General features: G+C 29.0%; 1 protein-coding gene across 12 annotated transcripts in view; it reads right to left on the minus strand.

Annotated features, from left to right (window-relative positions):
• The window catches only part of rdgA (retinal degeneration A), a 355,552-nt gene that overhangs the window by 31,808 nt on the left and 299,427 nt on the right, over positions 1–24,317 (minus strand). For all 12 annotated transcript variants that reach the window (XM_088201623.1, XM_088201634.1, XM_088201625.1 and 9 more), the window contains 2 exons: positions 18,138–18,264; positions 12,829–13,032 (listed from right to left, as the gene is read on the minus strand). In XM_088201623.1, the coding sequence (XP_088057749.1) occupies positions 12,829–13,032; positions 18,138–18,264 (331 nt within the window). The remainder of the gene's footprint in view (positions 1–12,828; positions 13,033–18,137; positions 18,265–24,317) is intronic.

A 24,317-nucleotide genomic window follows, 5' to 3' on the forward strand; every position in this document is an offset into this window, starting at 1 on the left:
TGCAAATAAGCCGTATATATAATTTTTTTTAAATATTTTCGTTACGAAATCTGACGGTCAATTAACTAAATAAGTGAGAAAAACTTAGATGCTATGATACATATTTTAAAATTTTACTTTTTTATTAATTCGTTTGTTGTTCAAAAACGCATAAAAAATATTTACTCAACAATTAGATTTAATTAAATATTATAACGGCTAGACCACAATCCATCCACCAACTGCGAGTACCTGGATGAGAGCTAATCAATACTATTTAACAGTTATAAAATCAGATATCTGTGCTTATTAAAGAATTGTTCAATTAAGAACGCAAATGCTGATTATTAGAGAGCACACAAAAAACAACATGAAAAAAATGCTTTCTTAAGTACACTCATTAATGCGACTCGAACAAATCATATCCCAGCATAACATGTAGAAATTTTGTAGGAAATAAAAATAGATTTTATATTTATATTCTCTCATGTACTGATATATCTTTTTTAAAGCTTTTCTGATAAAAGTGAGAGAGTTGCATTATTTATTAATCAGACTAGAGTAGTATTATACAAGGTACACAGTGCCCTTGAGCGCGTATTGCAAGACAAATCTAAAAGCTTTTTTGCATATGTGTTTTATATGCAGATAAAATTTTTAGTCCTCTTGAAATATGACATCTAAATCAGTAATTATTTCTGTGCTATGAAGCACATTGTCATCCATTTTATAATCAACTTACAACGGTCATGTTATGACATTTTTTCATTAGCGGATGACAAGTTTTTTACAATCCTCAATAAAATCTATTTTAAAGCATAATTTAAGGTCATCCGCAAAAATAATGAATTACGAATATTATTAATAAAAAAATAAACAGTAATGAACCGATATTAAGACCATAAAAAAATCTTGATTTATTCAAGTATTTAGACGACTTGTATTGCCTGTATTGAAAATATTGACAACGATCTTATATTTAATTATTTCACAGTAAAACCAATTAGTATCCATTTTTAAAGAATTAGAACATGAACATATTAATAAAAAGCATTTTTAAAATCAGTTTAGATAACACCTACTTGATCGCCTATATTGAAATGTTTTGTCTGGTTCGTTTTTTTGCAAGTTACTGTGTGTTTGACAATCATTGAAATTGTAATAGCTACGTTGTACAAAAAAAGGATGTGTATCACTAAATTTAAGATCTAAATTAAATTAAATATACCTGCATTTTAGAAAATACATTTTTTATCAAGCTTTGGTTTATACAACATACGAGTGTAATATTACGAAATTCGACCCGTTAATCTCATGCTAGTATTAGAATCCGATTTAAAATGAAACTGGAGGTATCACCTTCGCTCTATTGGTTAATACGATACCAAAGCTCGTCTGCAAAACGCGGTTTGTTTAACCGAGCGTTCAACACAGGACAAATAATAATAATAATAAATTTAAAAATAACTGTACAACACTACAACAAACTCAAGCAGCCGATATACTTATTGTGTTATCAAAAATTATATCTTCATCAATTGAATGCTGGGATATTTGGGAAATAATTTGTGGGGTTGTGATCTCGAGGTTTGATTCTGCGTGAATTTGCAGCTATTTTAAAAGTTTTCGAAATTAATTCAGCACTAAAACCAAACGATCCTTAAAATCGACGAAAGTTTCACCGACGGCGAAAGCCTCATAAACTTCGCCGAGCTCGACAATTAGACTAATCGTTTAGCACAACTCGATAGGAATAATTGTGTATTTTTACAGCAGTTGATAAAATCGATACACGATTTTTTATTTGTGGCAAGTGACATTGACTAATATTAATATGGGAAGTTGATTTATTGAAACTCAAAAAAATAATCATAAATTGACGCTGCAGATAAAGTGTGTCTGAAATAAATTCAGAAAACGTAAACACCTCAAAACAAATATAATTAAAGAATCAAAAATCAGTAATTTACCATAGAGAGATCGTCGAAATAACTAGTTCACTGATAAATCATGGAACCTAATCAAAAATATACTGGGTGGAATCAATATTTATTTCATTGCACAAGGATCCACCAAAAAGTACACAAATTATAGAATAATCTACAATTCAATCTATAGCTTTCTCAATATTCAAAAAGAGAGTCATTAAAGGAGAGTGTGAGGCAGAGTATGTATGCCTTCAAGATCTTATGATTGAAAAGACTGTTCCGTATACTTTAAACAACAAGAGAACCAATCTGTCAATCTGTCAAAGTTGCTGACGTGTCGGGTAGATAAGGGAAAATATAGGGGAGGAAATCATGATATAATACAATAATAATTATTCCCATGATGTTCAGCTTATGAACAATTTATAAACAAACTTTATCGCGCTTTTTAGTACATCAAAAGATATCAGCTTTACCATATAATTTTATCTATGCAGATAACGCAGCAGTGATTTTAAATGGAATACATGCTAAAAATACACCACATACACTGTCTCTAATCCACGTTTTTACCATGTTTTTCGCGTATTATCCCTTAAAATATCTCAAAGGTCGTCATTGAACGTTTAATATCATAACAAATAAAAATAAATACACACGTCTGAATCGAATGTCTCGCAAAAGCTCGCTCTTGTCTATCGCCTTCGGGGCTCGCCTTCGCTTATGCGAAATCACTAAGACCACATACCGACTTTGTACGTGTTTAGTATTACACACGTCACTATAAGACACAGACGGAGCTTAAGCCACTCTGATATGACAGTTTGATATTCGAAGCACCTCCTTAGGTTAAACACAACGACGTCATTCACGAAAGTATGCACATATATCTGTATGTGTATATTAACTGTCGGTAAACCTGCAAGTGAGTTATGCTCCCGATCATTTAATTGCAGCGGTTTCCAAATTGCTCCGAAGCCAGAAACTGTCGTCATTTACATAACGTATTCCGGGAAGGTTTGATTAGAAGCCGCAATTCACTATTTCTACTCCAACTCTGATATTATATCATTGGTAACAGAATCAAATTTGAATATTTATTATATATTGTGACATATCTGATCCTAAATTCGGGTTAATATTCTATCCTAGACAATCTTGAATTCTTTCGAACGTACTACTGAAAATTCTTACGACTCTAAATTGTAAACAATTTTTATGAGAGTATTAGCACAATGACAATTTTATTTGCTATTGTGTTAAGAATAATATTAAAAATGTTAGTAAAACAACTCAGTTGTTAATATCTTCGTTGAAAGATAAATAGATAGTACAATAGATAATTTAAAAATTCTGACGGAAATGATATTTCATAAAATGTAAGTGGGGAAAGAGGAGGCGATCAACGTCCATTGAGCAACAGGGATTTTATTTTTAAAATATTAAACTTTTTAGTTGTTTTCAATGTTGCATTTTCTCTATGTTGTGTACATAAAATTTGTATATGTATGCTTGAGTCAAAGACGGTTATCCTAAAGAGGTCGCATTTTAGCGTTAAATATTATTAAAGCTGACGTTTTAGTGTACTTCATTTATTTTGGGCACTCTGCGGTTACTTTACACATGAAAGGGAGAAAAGTCCAATTTATGCTTTATTATGTTACTGCAACGCGACGATTATAAAGCTTTATATATTAGTAATTTGCATAAGCTGCTACAAAACTATACTTGTAACAAAAATATAACATTTAAATTTTGCAAGCTTTTTAACAGCATAACTTATTAAAAATAATAATACACAATCATACGCTTGATGTTTCAAAGTAAATAAAATACTCTTCCTTTTAACATAAAAAATTCTAAAAAATAAAAGCTATAAAGTAATAGTAAATAAAACACAATAACACAACAGCTAAATAAAGCATTTACAAATTATAAACAATAATATAATAGCATTTTTGCTTAGAGGATGACTATGAATATACAGTCTAAAATATAGCATATTAATTAAACACCACTCAGTGCCATAAAAGCAGCGTGTTCACACTGCTTGTTGAACGTGAATGCCACAAGAGCACCGGTGTACACATTTTTTATAAATTAAATACACGCTGGTTTTTTAATTATTGATTAATAAAACGTCTATATTTATAGCTTAGAAAAAAGTCATTGTAAAAGATAGTAGAAATCGAAATATTTTGGAGAATGTCGCGCAGATGGCTTGAGGATCACCATATGATTTTTTTTATTGTCTGGTTCCAGACGCTCATGATTTCTATTTAAATATAATGTATATAGTTATTACGAAAATTATTATAGATTTATCTTAGTATTGTATCAGTAACAAATTAATCAAATTATCATTATATACATGTATTCATATTAATCGAGTTATATTTAATTATCACACAATAATTTCATTATGTTTAAACTATAAATACGGAGCTAGAAGTACAGGAATCATACAGTCGTATTATTCGCGGAGCATCCTTACTACTCTCGCTGTTCCATAACATTCGTCCATCTGAAACCCAGCGCTACAATAACACAATTTTCATCGCTTATTATGCACAAAAACATATGTGTTTAAAATAAAATAATACCAATATTTGTGTCTTTATCACAAATACACAGTCAATGTTCAAAAAACAGTTTTAGAAGATATCTAAAGTTGTTTTTAAAATGTGAATATATTTTTTCGTGATATGGGTATAAATATATACTAAGCTTGTCCGTGAAAATTAAAAAAAATAGAATGTTGCTCATATATTTTGGGTTGGTATCATAACAGTTTTTTATGTTTTAACTGTATAATTATTGTTTGTATAATAACCATCATGACTCATTAGGTAAATTTGTAATAAAAAATAAAATAAATATATAAGGTTGATACATCTGTTTTTTTCTGTGACATAAGACAGATATCAAAGATCATAGTGCAGTGAATTATGTTTTACCAATAGAAGTACAAAACGAATTTTATATGATTTAAGGATATGATTTTGTCACTAAACAAATTTTAAAAGAACTTGTGTTTAAAATTTTCGTGAAACTTACTTATCTGTTCAGTTTTGTATATAGTTAATCTAAAATATTTGCCTTAGCAAAGAAAGATAGCTGAAGTGATTATTGTATTGTTAGAGTTTCAATAAAAACGATTAAAAATCTTCAATACGCAGTGGTTTATTAGACTTTCGGAAGCCTTTAATTACCACAAAAATCTTCCTTTTAAAATCACATAAGTATTGTTTAAAATATTTTGTATCACTTTATAAATTTTCCTTCTTTCTAATCGATGAAACCTTCCTTAAAAAAACATTATAAAATACCCGTTAGCAATTTAACTCCACTCGTTTGACGTTATAGACTCGCTGATTCTACTTCGCCACCCGATTCTGACACCTATATTGTTTGAAGCACATTTTGTACAATAAACTAATACTTTCAGTGTCTATCTTGAAAATTGCAAAACTAGGAACACTGACAAAAATATCTCTTTATACAGAACAATATCATTTACTTGAGTTATTTACAACACATTTTTTAGGTATGTCAAACTATTGCTTAAAAATAAGCAACTTAATTCCTTATCAACAGGTTACAAGAAAAAAATACTCGACTATAACACAAATATTTTAGGAAAAATACAAGTTCAGAAATATACCTGAATATCGCTCTAGCTTTTAAATTTTTAATAAAGGGTGACACATAGGTCTAGAATTTAAACTAAATTGCTTATTTTTTTTGTTATAGCATTAAAAACAGAGATAAACTGGAGTACCTATAGTATATAAATATTACAAAACAATTACCCGAGAAGTTCTATTATATACCAAAATACCACAAAGTATCTCGGCATGACTTTGGACGCGGAACTGCGATGGAGCGAACACTTTAAATTTGTAAAAATTAAAATTTTAATTATTTATCAAACTTATTATATGCCAACGGTTACTATAAGGACATAGTATTTATTGTAGTTATGGAGATGTGCTAGAAATATACAGACTGAATCTATCTAGAAATTCTAGAACAACGTGTCTTTCATTTCAACGTGTGCATTATGTATGCATCTGCTGCAGCATAATAATGCTGAGATAGCAATAATGCTAAATAAGAGACGTCTGCGTAAGAGTGAAACCATCTTTATATTATTGAGTATGACATACTTGGATGATATTTTTATAACAAACGGCTGACATTTGTGAGAAAATTTCATTTTAACAAATTCAATTGTAATGTAAAAGTGCAATATTAAGTCTAAATGACGAAAATTCCAATAATTTTCCAAACCCAAAAAATCATCGAAGATCTAGAATCTCGTAAAAAATACAAAATGCTGATATGGTATAATAGAAACGAATCAAGCTCTTGAAATAAGCTCGCAAATCAAAATCGATTGCGCTCTGTTACATTAGGATATTAATATATAAATATTCCATAATTGCTAACGTAATAAACAAGAATAAAAATAATATAAATAGATATAAACTGGCACGTAATTATTATTAATCTTCGGGATTAACTTTTCAATCTATTACACGAAAAAATAGATTAAACCGCCATAGTTGCCAAAATTTTCTTTCAAGCTTGCCAAAATTTGTGAGTCACCGCATCGCAGCGATAATAGAGATTTTTAACGATAATCAACAGCCTAGAACAAGCGTAAGTTAGTTAAAATAGCGCAACGCCTCAGGGCTGACGTAATTTTAATTCAAGTCGTTTTACACACGAGTTTAGCATCCGACCCCGCAAGTTTTATCTAATTACTGCCAGGCACCGAAAAACTTTCATACGGATTTTCGAACACGAGTTAACGTCGCTCAGATAACATTCAAAAGTCTCGCTCAATGTAAAACGGTTGACAAATATAAATGAGTCTTAAGGATGCCGTACAATATTATATGTGTATAATGTATCATGTTAGGGCAGTATAACAGGCTGTATATTAATGACGGCGTTGACAAAGTATATAGCTGGCATTATGGAGCTAAAGTTTTTGGGTAATGAAACAAGTTTGTTCGGACAGAGTTTCGCATTAAGCCTTTGTCCGCCGAAAAATGGTACGCAGTTCAACGCGAGACGGTTTCGTACATACGTTTAATGTATTATGAGTATAAAGCGTGACGGTTTTGAAGATGGAGTAACGTCAAAGACTTTTGACGCAGTCAGAAAAGCTTGCTAGGGTAGGGTAATTAAATTAAACTTAAATAAAAAAACAAACCACTCAGAAATTATTAAACAAGCAAATATAAAGTAAACATGCAATATCAGTGAATAGCTTATTCCATGTAATATACATTTACAATGACGGTTCTTGGTAACTTTATAATTAAAAACAAGTTACAATTTAAACTTACTAAAATAAGTGAACTAGATTTTTTTTAAATACAATAGGACTTTTTTATTGCAATTATTTAGCATTTAATAAATACTATTTAAGAGTAATATAATACTTAATTTACATATACGAGCGGAGTTTTAAATATATCAATTAAATAAGTTGAAATACAGTTCACTAAATATCCAAATATTTTTAGTGTTTTTTTTTATATCCGGCTGTCGTGCTTATTGCAATAATTCTATAAAATGTAAATCTATACATTTCATTAAATAACTTTGAAGAAAATTTCCCTATTTTTTATGTTAAATATCATTGATTTTTTGTGCCAGAACAAAAAATAAAATTTATAAATAATTATTGCTTATTATCTTTTAAGTAAAATTAAAATGTTTAATAAAATATAAGTAAATATGTTGCTCACTTAAAAAGAAGTATTACTATTGCTTAATTTTTCATTTAGTAATATGTATTATTTTTCAGTAAAGTTATGTTTTCACTAGTATAAATAAACAAGGATTTAAACTGTTCCAGTGAAATTATATCCGAATACCTTTTAACCGGTAGATATTTATTCCTACCAGTAGGGCTTCCGATTCGAGTAAAACCGTAACCGGGAAACCGGGTACCCGGTACCGTTTACTTTTAACGGGTACAATATTATTTTAATTTAAATATAATATATGCTTTCTCCATATAAAATATATATTTCACACAATTTTTAAGATGCAAAATTCTCCTGCTATTCTTCTATTTCGGAAAACCCATTTAGAGATTAAGCGGTATATTGAAAAGGGACAGAAAATCTATATTTAACAGTCCGGAAGCATTGTTTCTCAGTGTAAGTTATATGAAACATTTCGTTTCGGCATCCTTAAAAATTTTCTGTTTAAAAAAAAAATTGCAACAAATTCACACGACATACTTTGGAGACGGTCGTAAATAAAAAATCAGAATTTAGGAATATTTTAATTATTTACTGTCAGTGATTTGTGATAGTTGAGTCTTACACGCTCGTTATCCATCGGTTGATGGTTAGCTCTATCACAAGAGACGTGAACATATTTATTTAAATGCTCCAATGCAATTTTGGTACTAATTATACAGAATAAATTATTTGATTATATAATTAATATTTATTATCGTTTACCAAGTCACAAAAAATATTTAACCTTTACTTTTGCAAATATGAAAAAAGCAAATTCTGCATGTAAAATTTGGTGATCTATAAATAAAATATTATAAAATTTTAATTCAAAATTTGCAAAAATGCAATATATATATAAAGCAATGTATGTAATATAATATTTTAATAATATTTTAGTTTTCCATATCTATCATTATGTATTGTTTATTTAACGATATGTGTGTATATGAATATTTGGATTAAAAAAACATTATCAATTATAATTAAATACTATTTAAGCAAAATGCGATAATTAAATATTTTTATTGCGCTACTGAAATTATATGCTGATAAAATGTCTATAAAACTCATTTGTAAAATGTTTATTTTCTGTCAAAAGCCAAACCTAACCTAACCCAACTTGACCAAATGAAATTTTAAAAAGTTTGGGTTAGGTTAGATTTGGCTTACAGCAACAAATGAACATTTTGTAACTGTTTTGTGTAATTGTATTTTTCAGTGAACTTATATTTTCAATAACTAATCAAACAATTGATTTATTTTCACTGGTCAATAACAGTGAAACTGTATTTATTTATTGCAAAAATTCTTACCATTTTAACGGTACTTATTTGCAAATAGTGTAAATGGTTTTTGTGTGAAAAATTATTAAATAAAAAAAAGTATTTCTTCTTCTATCTGATTTGGCCAGTTTGCGTTATACAGCCGATTGTGTAACAATCCCAAAAAATGGCTATGGCCCAGATAAAATTAATTTAGAACATGTGCTACCACCGCAACTAATATCTGTTATGTGTGGGGTGAAGATGCGGTGAAAAGATGAATGTGTTATTTTTTGTTCAGTAAGTTCTGGGAATCTATCCTTAGAAGACTAACCCTGCGCTGGACGTCTAATCGAACTTAAAGACGATGATCTAAGGACTGTAATGAATGCAGATTCTCGACTAACTTTAAGAAAAATTTCAGAGGCTTAATATTGACCAATCAACCGTTATTCGATTCCAAGCTTTGACTATCTGTGGATCACTTCTTGCCAGACATAATCAGAATTGAACTGCGACGGGCGATTAAAAGTGGATCGTATACAACAGTGTTATGCAAAAACGAAAATGATCAACCACTAGAGCACAGCGCGTATTTCCATCCCTAAAGTATAAATTCCCAAAAAAACATGAAATCGGGGCATGAAAATAAATGCTGATAAGTATTGTCAACAATTTGATAATTTAAACCAGACATTAATTAAAAAACGACCAGATTTCATAAGCAGAATAGGTGTAATTTTTCACCAACTTAATGACAAAATATATTCCATCAAACACCAAAATAAAATTAATTGCTCTGAAATGGTAACTTTTACAGCATCCCTCATACTCCTTGGACTTGGCACCAAGTGATTACCATTTATTCCGATATCTACAAAATTTTCTCAATGGTAAAAACTTGGTTCAACAGAGCAAGTTAAAACATCCTTAGATAAGCTTTTTGCCCTAAAGTTCGATTTTCTTTATATAAATAAATTTACTAATAAGTGGGAGACGATCATATCAAGAAGTGGACATTAAATATTGGATTGAATAAACGTTGTTCCTTTTATTGTAAAATATGGCATGAACTTACTCATCAACCTTTTTAAAAACATAATTGCTGGTGGCATATTGGATTTAACGAGTGACGAGTATATGAGTGCGATAATCAGGACTCCACCCTTTATACGAAGAAATTTAGGGTGTGTTCGACAAATGTTTTCCTAGAAAACTAGATCGCACGAGCGGTAGAGTATATCCAAAATGGTTTTCGTAGAATTGCAATACTCAAAAGGTCTTTATTGAATTTTGAAAATGTCAAGAACATAGTTTTGAGCTTTGCGAGCCCAAGCTAAAAAAATGATAATGATCTCGTGCCACAGCGATTACTTTAGAGAATGTGGAAAATTTCTTATCAGTGATCCCGAAAGGTTTTGGAGATTTATCGGTTCTAATAATACATTACGATGTGAAAACTTTCGATGGATATATAGATTTAACTGATGCTTTAACGGAGTATTTTTATTCCGTCAATGACGAATCATATTCAACATTTGAAAAAAGTTGTTAGCTTTTTTAGAGTTATTTAACCGTTTTCGTGCCACGATTCATTTCATACTATAGGCAGAAGAAGTGCAAGCTATTTTTAGAATTAAAAAAAATTCATTGACAAGTGTAAACAACTTGTCAATAACTCTTATAATCTAAAAGCAGCCTCTCGGTGCCATTTCTGGTGCATTTGGACACCATTTGCACATGTTAAAAATATAAATGCTAGGGTTAACACAAAAAAACAATATTAAATTATTTTTTACTTCAAACTAAAATATTTATACAATGAAAAAAAGAAATATTTTTCATAAAATATAAACCAGCAATATAAGAAAAATTAAAAAAAAAATCGGCAATTTTTGCATGTCACCCTATCATCTAACGCGTGAAATTTAGTATCATGTTTTAGTATCATGTTATAAATGAGCGAACCGGAGGGACACCCTTAACTGACTACGTTTTAGCCTTTGAGAAATAAAAATAGTTTTAGTCAGATGCTACACTAATTATCATTTGCAAATAAAAATTACGTCTCATACATTACACAGGTGGAAAGTGGCTAGTGGTAACCCTGGTGACGTTGAAAAGAAGCACACTAATTTTAACTATTTTTAAGACAGCTATTCAAGCGGTAATAATTTTAAAGGTTTCTCCATAGATAACCTAAATAATCTTGTTATATTATTTCGTAGCGTAAGTAACTGATTATCTTTGCATTATGGGTATGTAGTGACTGAGCCCCGCATGAGGCGCGTGGCATTAGAACGGTTAAGTCACCGCCGAAAACGTGTGGGTTATGGTAATTCGTTGCTCTGATTAGCATTTTGCTTATTCTGGAGGACCACAAGAATCCAACAATAAGTTAAAATAAATACAAAAAAAACAATGTTGTAATCTATTTTGTGTATAACATTTACACTATGGTTACTATGATTTTTAATTGTATACATAAAATGTTTATGCATCGTAAAAATTACTCTACATTTTAAGTTTTCAACTTTATCAACGTCCAAGTTAGCCAAACAAGCATAGGATAATAATTTGTTTCAACCCTTATAGCAAATTGCATAAACATTGTTGTTTCCGGCTTCTTCCAAGAAACTACTATGTTCGTAGAAGATTATATATACCTGATTGTTCCATAAGTCTTTGTGTTTTTTAAGACGTGGGTTAAATTAATTAAAAATTAAAATATATAATACTTTCACTTTCTTTGTCTACAATGTTATTCAATTTTTTTATATCCAATTAGAAAAATATTGTATTTTTGGAATCATATATAAAAAAATATCGATTTATTTATAAGTTTCTATAAAATATATTTTTTATCTAAAATGTTGTAGGTATCTAAATAGTTGAAAGACATTTGTAGCAATGTCTGAAGAATACAGTGGGTGAGAAAGGAGTTGATTTTTTCTACCGCCTTTTTAGCGCTGTTTTAGTATAAAATTACCCTTATTAAATTTACAAGGGAAGGACTTTTTATGGTCTGAGTCGCTTTTAATAAGCTGAGCACATTGTGTTTTTAAAAATTGTCTGCTTTTAATCTAATAACTCATAATGAATAATGCCTTCATATCCCACAAAATCATTATCTTATTGGGGTGTAATTCTGTTCTCGGGGTTGAAATTGGGTGTTGATTTCCATCCAACCACTACCTTTTAAATCGCGTGTTAAAATAAAGGCTCGACTGTTCATCTTTAGTAACCATTCGACTCAAAAATATAATCATTAATTATCGGCATATTGATATTTGCTGCACGAAATTTTACTCAAGATACACGTGTTTTGAAAATTATCACCTTTCCTATTTTTTAAATGTCTGTAAACTTCTGTTTCGTTCATCTTATGGCAGCCCTAATATCCTCACTAACAACCTCTTACGTAGATCTTCTACGCAATTTTTAAAACCACATATCACACTCTAAATTTAATAGCATCCCTGCCCATTGTATTACATATATTTTTAATTTCTATTGTCGCATTATGACTGAGTTAAAACTCATAAAGCATAATATAGCATAACTGAGATTATTTTATCTCCACTGCCATTGTTGATTTAGGATTAAAAATATAGAAATAAAAAATATCCCGTTACTACATAGCATCATTGATACGAATACTGTTAGCAAACATCGAAAAAATAGTGAAATAATCGTTGATTTATAAAAATGTAAGAAAAAAACGCAAATACTAATGGGACAACCTAATAAGCTTCACAATTAAATTGTTTTATTAGAAATTAGTAATAATCAGTAGTTTTTAATTAGGATGTATAACAATAGAAGAGGCATTCTTATGATCATTTGATACTTGTAGAAGTATAATTATAATATAATAGATGGACGACTTACCTTGCCGCAATGTCTACATTTGCCCTTCTCGGACCGCCTATGGACCCAGTGGTGGTGCGTGGTGGTTTGCTCTCGATATTGACGAACTCCTACGTCTCTGAAGGTAGGCTTGCACATGAACTTGACTCGGTCCATCAGGATGTCGATGCAACTGGAATGGGCAATGATCTTGCAGGAGGAGCACTTCATCCTTGGTCCGTGTTTCTGCACAAAAAATAAGTTGTTACTAAAATATCTGCTAATATACATTATATTTTTATGGTGAAGGGAGAATAAGTTGTAACATATATACATTATTTTTCCACAACATGCTATACTTTTGAATTTACTTTAACGTTAATACACATAGGATAGTCTACTCATATAATAATCAATAAATTAATTATAAAAAAAGATTATTTTTTATCTAGGGATAATCTTAATAAATAAAATGTAGCAATATCGAAACGCGTAGACAGATTTTGCCATTTTTCCAATCAAGAACTGTCATGTACACGAGGACGACGCCATATATGGAACCGCACAAAGAGATTGTATTATCTTACCACAAGAATCGCTTATTTATATAAAGGAAGTACTACGAAATATGAGATGCGCAGCGAAAAAAATACACGTAAGATCAAATAAATATCGATTCGCGATCCATACTTTTAGAACCTCTATCTTTTGTATATAGTTGATTCGGTCTTTTCAGTAGTTTTATACAATTTATGTGTTGATAAAAATGGTATTTAATTTAAAAATATAAAAGTACGTTACATAGCAAAGTTATTTATATTGAAATTTTATCCACAGCATGTATACAAACTCAGTAGCGCATTTGTTAAGCTTGTTCAAAAGTAGTTTAAAGTGTAACGTCGTATAATCAAAATTGCAAAACTTTTCCCGTAATTAAAATTGTATTACACTTCCACAACAATGACTATTTTATGAAATATTAGCTGCCTTATATTTATTACAATACATTGTATTGAAATTGAATACGCACGAAACACATCAATCATCAAAAATAAAGTTTGATGTCACGCGAGCTAACAATTAACGCTATTTTGCAATAGCAATTCATCAGCGTTCTTAAGCGGTTGACGATCGCTGGTTCTTTATTATAGTGTGTACAATGCTAATTAATATTTGGTATTTTTCCGGCTCGTTAATTGATCGCTAATTCGTCTATTTCATGCATTTGCTGCGTCATTGCATACATCAAAATTTGAAGGCCAAATCATAGGAATATGTTGATGCAAATATGATTCCTAGATAATTTTAAATCAGTCCTTGCTTATACCGAATTCAGTAAGATTCATTGACCAGATTGACGACCATCGATGGTTCAGAAAGCAAAGGCGATCATAAGGTCATCGTGGGTTGTTATTGGTTCAAATTTGAAGGTCAAAAAATATGTTGATGCAAATAAAATTTTAAGATGATTATAATTAATTTTTTGTGGCTAAGCCTTGAGTATGATGATTCAGCATAGGTGCAGTTCATCGGTCGCAATAACCATATTCAAGGGTTCCGAAGGAGGAGGCGACCGTGAGGATTGCGATTGTGGGAACGTGAGAGATCTTACGTATACGTACGTATGAAAAATGTACGTATATAAATTCACCACAAAAATTAATATTACTTTAAACATATAAAAAAAAACATGTTTATGTTTATATATATAAATATACTTTTTTAGATGTTGTCCATTATATATTTGTAATTTTTTTTACAACATAAATGCTATCATTTTTTTAACAGCAATATTTATATTTATCGCCTAACTTTTACCAGTTAATATTGTTTAACTACATTTTTGGGTGAAATGACTTATAATATGAAAATCTAAAACTATCAGAATAATAACAAATCAATTAATTTTCCTGTTGTATATAGTTTCTAATTAATATATTTTAAAAGTACTATATGTCACGAAATATTTACTTTAATTAATTATTCCGTTTAGAACTTGAAAAAAAGGTTTCAGTTGCAGTTATGATGAGACCCAAAAACAACTATATTACATATTTATTTCAATTGAGAGGTTAAACATTTTTTTTAATAATTATTTCAGCTACTATGACGCTAATAAAAAATATTAAACTGTAATAATAAATAAATGGCATTGTACTAGAATTTTAAAAAGACTTACAAATTATGTGATTAAAAACATATTTAAAGTTTCAGACATCATTTTGAATTGAATACAGCAAAAGTATTCTGAATACATATATTAAGAAACATCATTATTAATATTAAAACTCATTACAAATCCGATATAAGAAGATTCTAATAATTTAAAAAATACGAAAGCAAGGAATATCAATAGATCATATTGTTTACATTTTTAGCGTAGAAATAAAAATCTTTAATATCTCTTCTGAAACCTAATAAAAAAATTCGTAAAATATTTGCTAGATACACAAATAAATATTTGTTATATAATTATAAATATGTTTGATTATTATGTTTCCCTTTATATACATGTATTTTTATTTCTACTTAAAATGTAATTTTTCAATAATACGTAACAACATATTCTTATTATTTTATTTTTAATCACCCTTATATAAACTACTACTAATTGCACTACTTTTACAATATTACATTAATTCATTGCTAAGTAATTCATTAAAAGAATACATTTGACTCGACAGTCATTCAGATAAACAAAAACTTAATTTATCAGTTACGTTTAAATAATATTTAACTAAAAATAATCACTTTCTTTGATGATTTCTAAGAATAATATTTAAAATAGATTAACGACGTTAAAACGGTTTTCTATGACACGACTAGTGTTTTTTTTTGAGAATTTCTTGATAAAATTTCAAAAAATTTTAATTTATTGTTTTTTTTTGTTAAAAATTGAATTTTAAAGAATATTTTTAAATTGTTTACACTTGCTGCAATTTTGAAGAATTTTGATTCGCTACATTCGCGATTAACACTGTTTGATTATTGTTTTATGACCAACTCGAAGAATAACGATTAGTAAAAATTTCGTTTCAACTTATTCGAAAATTTTCCGGTCAACAAAAAATTTAGAAAGCGAGGATCAATAACTTAAGAATAATTATATTATTAAGTCATTAGCACGAATTTGTTCGCCGGAAACATGAAACGAGTTTTTTTTATGCAAATGCTATAAATCATACAAAGTTGTCACCTTTTTGCAAAATACGAGGGTATCATGTGATAGAAAGTATTCGTTAATTAAACATAAATTACTAAATCAGAGTGAAAAAATTCGGTGCACAAAAATATATAATATTCATAATTTAAATACATACACATATTTTTTCCTATGTACAAATGGAAAAAAAAAATATTTTTCGAAAAATGAGTTTCATTATTTTTTTCATAAAAATTGATCGTATAAATATAGAGGATTATTAAAACTAAAAAGCCTGATTTGTTTTCTTGTTTCATGGTAGCAGTTATTAAAAAAAAATCTTTTGTTAAGGAAAATCAAAAGATAATAATATTGTTCAGAAATGAGCCGTTTTTTTAAAAGTGGTATAAGTTCATTTTTGGAAAAAATAGTTAATGTTAATTTTAGTTAGATAATAATATTATCTTATTATATCTAAAATCACGCAGTCAATGTTGCACAATATCCTCATAAATCAAAAGAAGTTGAACTGTAAAATGTTACCGCAGGAATGTTTTTGTTGAAAGTTGAATAAGTCCAATCAATTTAAACTCGAATAATTCGATTTTTAATTCAAACTCGAATATTTCGAAACGGACAGTAAATAGATGATGATAAAGCGCGAAACCCAGAAAAAAAAATATTATTTACTGAGAAAATGAAAAAGAATGGGCAAAAGCTCATCGGGATTGTACCGTCAAAGATTGGAGAATTGTGGTTTTCTCCGACGAATCCAAATTTAATCTGTTTGGAGCAGATGGTAAGTGACTGTGTGCCGTAGAAAAAGCGAAAGAATTCATCTCTTATGCATTAATCGATTCATCAAGCATTTACCCTATGTAAGGATCTGGGGTGCATGCATCTTATGTATTGGGCACCATGATCGGGAATAAATATAGATTGGTTGTTTAAAACGACTTTAAGCCAACCCTTTAAGAACTTTTCCAACATACTACTGAACCCATTTTGCAAGACGATTCTGCGACATGCCATCGAGCTCGTTTTGAGTCTAATTAAAATTTCAACATTTACTAAATTAATCCTCTATCTATAGATTACACAATTTAAAAAGTTTATGGGAATCACATTTATAGGAAATTATAAAACAACATTTAAGAAAAAAACGATCAAAAAATTTAGCCGAGGGGAAAAAATATATCATAGTAGTGTGGGAAGAAGAGTTCGATCTTAAAATAATAGAAAATCTGTATTTATCGATGCCAAGCAGAAAACAAAAATTTAATAAAATAAAGATGAAATTACGTGATAATAATTTTGTTAAGATGTTATAAAGTATTTTATTTACAAGCTTCTAATTTTTAAATATCCTCGATATTTCTTTCTATGAATAGAACCAAAAAAAAGGTCGCGCGCACGTGCTGAGTTTGAAGCTCGCCATTATGCACTTGCTGGGACGACGAAAAAAACACACCATTCCCAGAATTTTTTGTAATATTAAATCTTAGATAAAAAAACGTACAATTTCACGTTATTTATACTTAAAAAAAACATGGTTATAATCAAGAAACGGTATTATATGATTAGCATACGGAATTATTTAAGTATTTATAAGTAAAGGCAGTGTTAAAAAAATATAATTTTTACATAAAAAAATCGAGGTTATGTAAAAAAAGTAAATAATATCAGGGTGTCCTTTACATGTATATCGAGTATTCTAAATTAGCAAAATTATTGTGCAGTGTGATTAAAATCCCTAAGCATCGTCGCCAACTTGTCGCAAACTCTAACCCTGAAATCACCAAGCCAACAATTCAAACTCTACTTTGTTTAATTTGTAAAATAAATTTGATTAGCCTCGAGTCGTAACGCAAATCGACTGCGCTATCCACTCGCACATAATAATAAAACATTAGTTAACCCCAGAGTGAGTTCTGCGAACCATGTCTGTTAATTGTTAATAATTAAATAGTTTGCTTATAAGTTTATACGAGCTTTTGCTAGTGTGTGTGTGTACAGTGTGACCATACGTCTGACAAACTCCGAAACTGTGAAACATAACACGTGGCAAAGTGAAAAGTTGGATAACGGCTGGAATTCGGCGCTGGAGATTAAGTGTATAGTCGGAGTTGGTTAGTTGTTGCTAACGACGAAGTTCACTGGTGGTTATAAGCATAATAAAAGTTTGCAAAGGTAATTAAGGTACACTCACGGTGCAGTCTTGATCTCCTACGTAGCAACAGTCTCCGGACACGGACGTCGGAGACCAGAGATGGTCTCCACTCACGGACGCTTCGCTCCAGTCTGGTGTACATCTTAATTCTCTTGGTCCAGGTTTTCTGTAAAAAAAAAAATAATATTAAATTACAGATCCTGTAAGTATAATATACATAAAATCAAAGCAGTTGAATGCATACATAATTACGAGAAAGCATCAAAAAGTTCGTAGAATTGACATTGATGATATATTTTATTGTAGTAGCATTCTATTAAAGTTTTAGTATTAAAACTATGTAGTTATTATAATACGATTAAACTTAATTTTAACAAGATGTTAAGCCTAAATTACGGTATAATATTATGTAATACCTTAATTACACTTTCAGGACAATTCCCATTGATATGGCTTACAAAATTTTCACAAAAAATATATAAACACATTTTATTAATGGTCTTAGATGTTTTTTATTCAATTAGCTCGCTAAGTTTACTTTTCAACCCTTTTCCCTAAAATTGTGATTAAAAATAAGAAAAAATAACACTTTACGAGAGCATCCCTCGATGTTCTGCTAACGAAGTTAATTAATCTTCAGGGAATTTAATTACACCATTATGGTCCTAATGTGATCCCATAATTAATAATAAACTTTATTTCGTTTTTTAGAGCACCATAAGTAAAATTTAAGTACTCTCGGTTGACTAAATAGAAAATTCGATTGTAGGTATAATTTTCAGATTTTAACGGATCATATTTAATTTTTCAGTTATAAGTGTGAAATAAAACACAACAAAAAAATGACATAAGATCGACTCACACTTCACAACTCTTCGTATTTTTTTGGTCAAAAATGACACTATTAAGATGCCAAAATATTCACATAAAAATAACAATATTTTGATACAATATATAAGACTAAACTAAATATACGCTGGCATAGTGTATCACATTTAATGGAAACTCCTTTGACAATGACAGTATCAACATTGATGAATAAATAAATAATTTAAGGTAATGATGATCTCATTAAAAAATGTGTTAGAAAAAACATAGAAATCAGATCCAATTTGGGGTGTAAATTACCCACAACGAATAGCTCCAATTTAACAGTGTATATTCCGGAACTGTCGACATTGCATCGAACTCAAAATCTCGAGTTCCAATGGATTTCTGACTTATATACATTATACAAAGAGCTGAGATTAAATTTCTACGTTGAATGCTAAAAGAGCTACGATTACATAGGCAAAATTTTACCATCAACACGTAACCTGAGTTTGGGAAAACTTTCGCTAGTCCCAGTGTGATTAAATGGCCGGGCGTGATGCATTATAATTAAAATAATACCAAAGTAAGACTCAGGTAGAGGTATAATAAAACTCCTTTGGAATCAACATACAACTTGCACCATCTATTATGTACGAGTATGGGATATTAAACCGCCTAATGAACGTGCAAGATGGATGAACGCTGTTAAAGTCGGATAAATTATTTTATACCATTATATGTACCACTGTCACTATATTTTTATTATAAGGAATAGTAATATAATATTATTATTTCTATGCTATTAAATTTTGATGTAACATATAATACAAAACACCTTAATGAGTGATGGATGCATTTTATTTATTAAATTCACAACGTTTAATACAAAACATGCAAATTAAAATAATGAAAAATATATCACAATACTCCATCGTGTCTTTATTTGTATTATGAGAAGCACAAAAGACGCGACGCTAAATGCAATTGCAATTTCTAGAATTCCTGAATCAGGTCACTGAAGAATAATTTATCGTCCGTCTGTTGAACTGAGATTGTTCATTTGCTTGCTAGTATTGATTCATATAAATTTACATAACAAAGCTCAACTTAATACTATTGATAAATTAATATTTATGTGTACATTTCCATAGCATATTTATTAATTGAATACTATTAACCAATTGAATTGCTACTCTAATCAAACAGGTGACTATATTAATGTATTCTCTGCTACAAACATCTTCGATTAGTATTAAGTAAAGTTTCGCAAAGAGCTTCGTATCAAGTTTCCTAAGAGAGAAGTTCAGTTTATAAATATTCAGCACGAAAACATTTCATTACAGATAAAAAAATATTTTGAATGAAATATATATTATATTGTATTATATTCAAAAGTAAAACCCTGAGGGCTTTTGAATATATTTTAATTATCGCCAAAGTGGGGGTAAAAAATATACAAGCAAAGCCACATAACGATGATCCTTGGCAAGTAAGGGTGGGACTTTTCCCTTTGCAGACGAGTTGAACACATAAATTAATTAAAATGTGTGTTCTATACATTTATGAAAAAAACATGTTCAGACACAATTGTTTAATGTAAAATAATATAAAGAACATCGCAAAAATATCATTGTGCTTTTTTCTCATCCCATAAATAATTTATCAAATTAAAAAGCGGCGTAGCCCTAATGGAATTTCTTCGCTCAATTAAGAAAAACAAAAAAACAACGACACCGAGACAATGTTGCGAAACGTACATTTTTTACGTTTGTTAAACGAGCCGCGTATACAATTATAAAATACGGATTGTATTATATATAATATGTAATAAAAAAAATATATTTTTTCGTCCCTTTCGATACAAACGCGGATAAGGGTTTTGTTGTGTGCCGCAACCCTTCAACCCGATCAATCATTGTCACGAACAGGAATACACAAATGTGAAAACCTATTCCACCCTCCATCGATTGCCTTAAACTATCCGGAAAACTAATATTAGTCATATAAAAATGTCTACAAATAGAATTATTAGGGAATATTTTAATTATTAATATAAACACAAAATCAAAAAATATATTGATTTAAATTTTATTAACTTAAACATTATCTCTGAAATATTTATTATAAGCATTAAAAACATTTTTTAATGTAATATAAAATTTTCATTGATTTTTAATTACGTAGAGAAAGTAAGGAAAAAGCTTTCATATAGCTAGACAGCAAGGACGTAACTGCAAATAAAAATCCATAATAAAAAACATTCGAATAACACACTACACTATGTTTACCTCAAGAGTCAGTTAACAAAAAACTAATACACGCTGGTGTCCGAGAATATGATTGAATTAAAACAAATAAAATATTATTTTAATAAATAAAGTACTATAAACCAATACTATATTGTATATTTACACATACGAGTTCATCCTTCAGGGCAAACCACCAATCACAGGACATTTTTTTAAATCACGATGAACGATGTTAATGTGCACTAAATATAGATTCTGTTTAAATAAATGTAAATTTACATAATCATGAGATACAGATTATTTGCATTTAACGTTTCTAATGGACTTTTTAAAAACAAATCTAAAAATAAACAACAAAACAATAGTAGAAGAATCTCCTTTAATCGGATATATATAAAAGCAGTAGACGAGCAATTGGATTGAAGATATGGTAGTTAATCACCATTATGTTTTTTTATCTTCGAATCTAATTCAAACAGTCATCTAAAGTTAACAAGCCCAGGAGATAACTCAAAAAAGATGACCAAAACCTATAATACATTTACGACACATAGACGAAAGATTTATAACAATACGCGTGATCTAAAATTAACAGAGAAAATTGTATAAAATTATAGTGACAAAATTTTTTGTCTATTTTACCTAACCATTTTTTTTAATTTTTGCCTTTTATTTAAATACTATAATTCACCATAAATGCGATAAATTCTATATTTTTTACCACTGGATAGATTGTGTATTGTAAAAAGAGAATTTCAATTAAAATTAGACATTCAACACAACTGTTACGTATATATGCTTATTTAAAATATAAATATAATTTTAATTAAAGCAACATTTTTTTAAATAACCAGTTAAAATATATAATTGTTAGAAACATTTTATAAAAATTTAAAATTGCACGTCTGTTGCACACACGTTTTTAATTACTTTAAAACTCTATAGAGAGATGAAAACATTTATAACCGCATCGCTGTCTATTTAATTAAACAACTTCTACCGGGTGTAGATTACGTCACCTGGTAAACAATTATATAAAAAGCAATCGAGTTAGTATTACAAATTGAGGTAAACCTCATTGCAATACAAGCTATACATATATATTGTATATACATAGTACGTCGATCATTATATTTATCTTGGAGAAACGTCCAAGCTAGATAAATTCGAGCTATTTTTGGAAAGCTATCCGACGTCTTTAACTAAAGCAGCAGGTCTACGAATAAACAGAACGTGCTTTATAGCAAAGCGTAAGGATTTGGTACCTGGATATTTACCAAGCATACATTCAACAGGCTGTAAGAACTAAGGATGTTAAAAATATTTTATATTAGGAACAGGCTCAACAAAATAATATTTTAATTGCATAAAAATATAACGTTGGATATCATAATAAAAATCAATATTGATTTAAAACAATTAGTGGTATTTTGTGTATAATAATAAATGACAAGCGATATTTTGCCTGAACTCCACGTAACTAATACTAATTACCTTGAAACATACATTACTATAATTGCTATTTAATATTCACAAAGTCTGATTTAATACAAATAGAATAAACAAAGCGTGTAAAACAGAATAGCGAATGAAGTCAGAATATCCTAAAAGGTGATGTAAGTGATGCGTCAGACAGCTGCTTAAACAGTTAGATGTTAATCTACAATTCTCTGGACGATTGAAAAAAAAACAATATTAGGAGTGGTGATGACGATGATTGCGGATGTGACTATAACTATCAACTAAGATTCGCATCGAATATGCTCAATAAGGAATCGCTAAATAAAAGTGGGTGGTGTAATTGAGGATTGAACCAATCTCGAAGCAAACGTTGAGGTCGTAGTCGTCATCGCTTCTGACCTCAAATAACGTTCCATTTCTCAAATTTGACCTCATGCCATATAAGCTAAAATGAGCTGAGGATTTTTTGCACGCTTGTGCACACGGTGGGTCTGTTTTTGCAGAAATGCAGTCAAGGTTATATACATATATATGATCATAATGCGGATTAATTGGTCTGTGCGGATGGTCATGTATGGCATTTAGAGAAGGACTAACAGTCAATTAGAAATTTTGATATGTATGTTCATATATATAATTAGCAAGGTTGACTAACTAATATGAATTGACAATTATATTTATTTTTTAAACAATAAGTATTTTTTTATTACGATATTTCCATATAAAGAAAACATACAATTGAATAGTATAATTTAAAAATAATATATTTAATAACACAATTACAAAATCAGCTATAATTAGTTGAGATGGTCAGTTTAAGTCAAGGAAATATATTATATACATATATACTAAAATATTTTACCAATATTTTTTGATAATAGCTTAACATATCAAATTAATCAAAAAATATAAATCTTAAATTATTTCTACATTTCAATTGAAAAAAATTGTATGTAAAATATTTCGAATTATATTTATATACAACACAGCAATTCAATGAATATATAATAAAAAAAAAAATACTTCTGTTACATTTTTTTGTATGGCAAAATTGAGCGTAATTATATTTTCAGTTTTTTTTACCTACCTGAAATAAACGTACATTGCAAAACCTATTTGCAGTTTTACCTTAAAATATATGTCTGCATATAATTTAGTAAATTAAATCTTTAAATATCTCTCAATTACTAATAAGAAAGATAGGTTAAATACGGGAGATGAGAATCTTTGTTTTGCGAAATTTATCGATTAAAAGCGGGAGTCAAGGAGCAATTTATTTTTGCATTGTGATGTTGCTATTTCGTTCATTACAACAATTTAGAACAGAAATCTACTTAATCACTTAAACAATTGACGCTTTCAAATAAAAATATATACGTTATAAATTCAAAAAATTAAATTAAAATGAGAAAAACGCCAAGAGGCCTAGTTTTCATTTAAAAATGTAAGGGATAGAAACATATATTTATATTTCAGCATACTTGAATATTTATTCTTATTCTAGAACGACTAAAGGAATATACAAATGTACAAGTATACATAAATAAAATTAAAAAGAATACTGATTTTAAATATCTATATTTTTTTTAATGTTTAATCTATATTTTTTCTATATACTATTTTTGAATGTTTTTTATATATTTTACGTATTTTTTATATTTTTAATCTTTTATATATTGCAATATATAAAGACTTA

This window comes from Plectrocnemia conspersa, unplaced genomic scaffold, assembly GCF_051122295.1.
Source record: "Plectrocnemia conspersa isolate PC_06_02 unplaced genomic scaffold, ASM5112229v1 ptg000013l, whole genome shotgun sequence".
NCBI lineage: Eukaryota > Metazoa > Arthropoda > Insecta > Trichoptera > Polycentropodidae > Plectrocnemia > Plectrocnemia conspersa.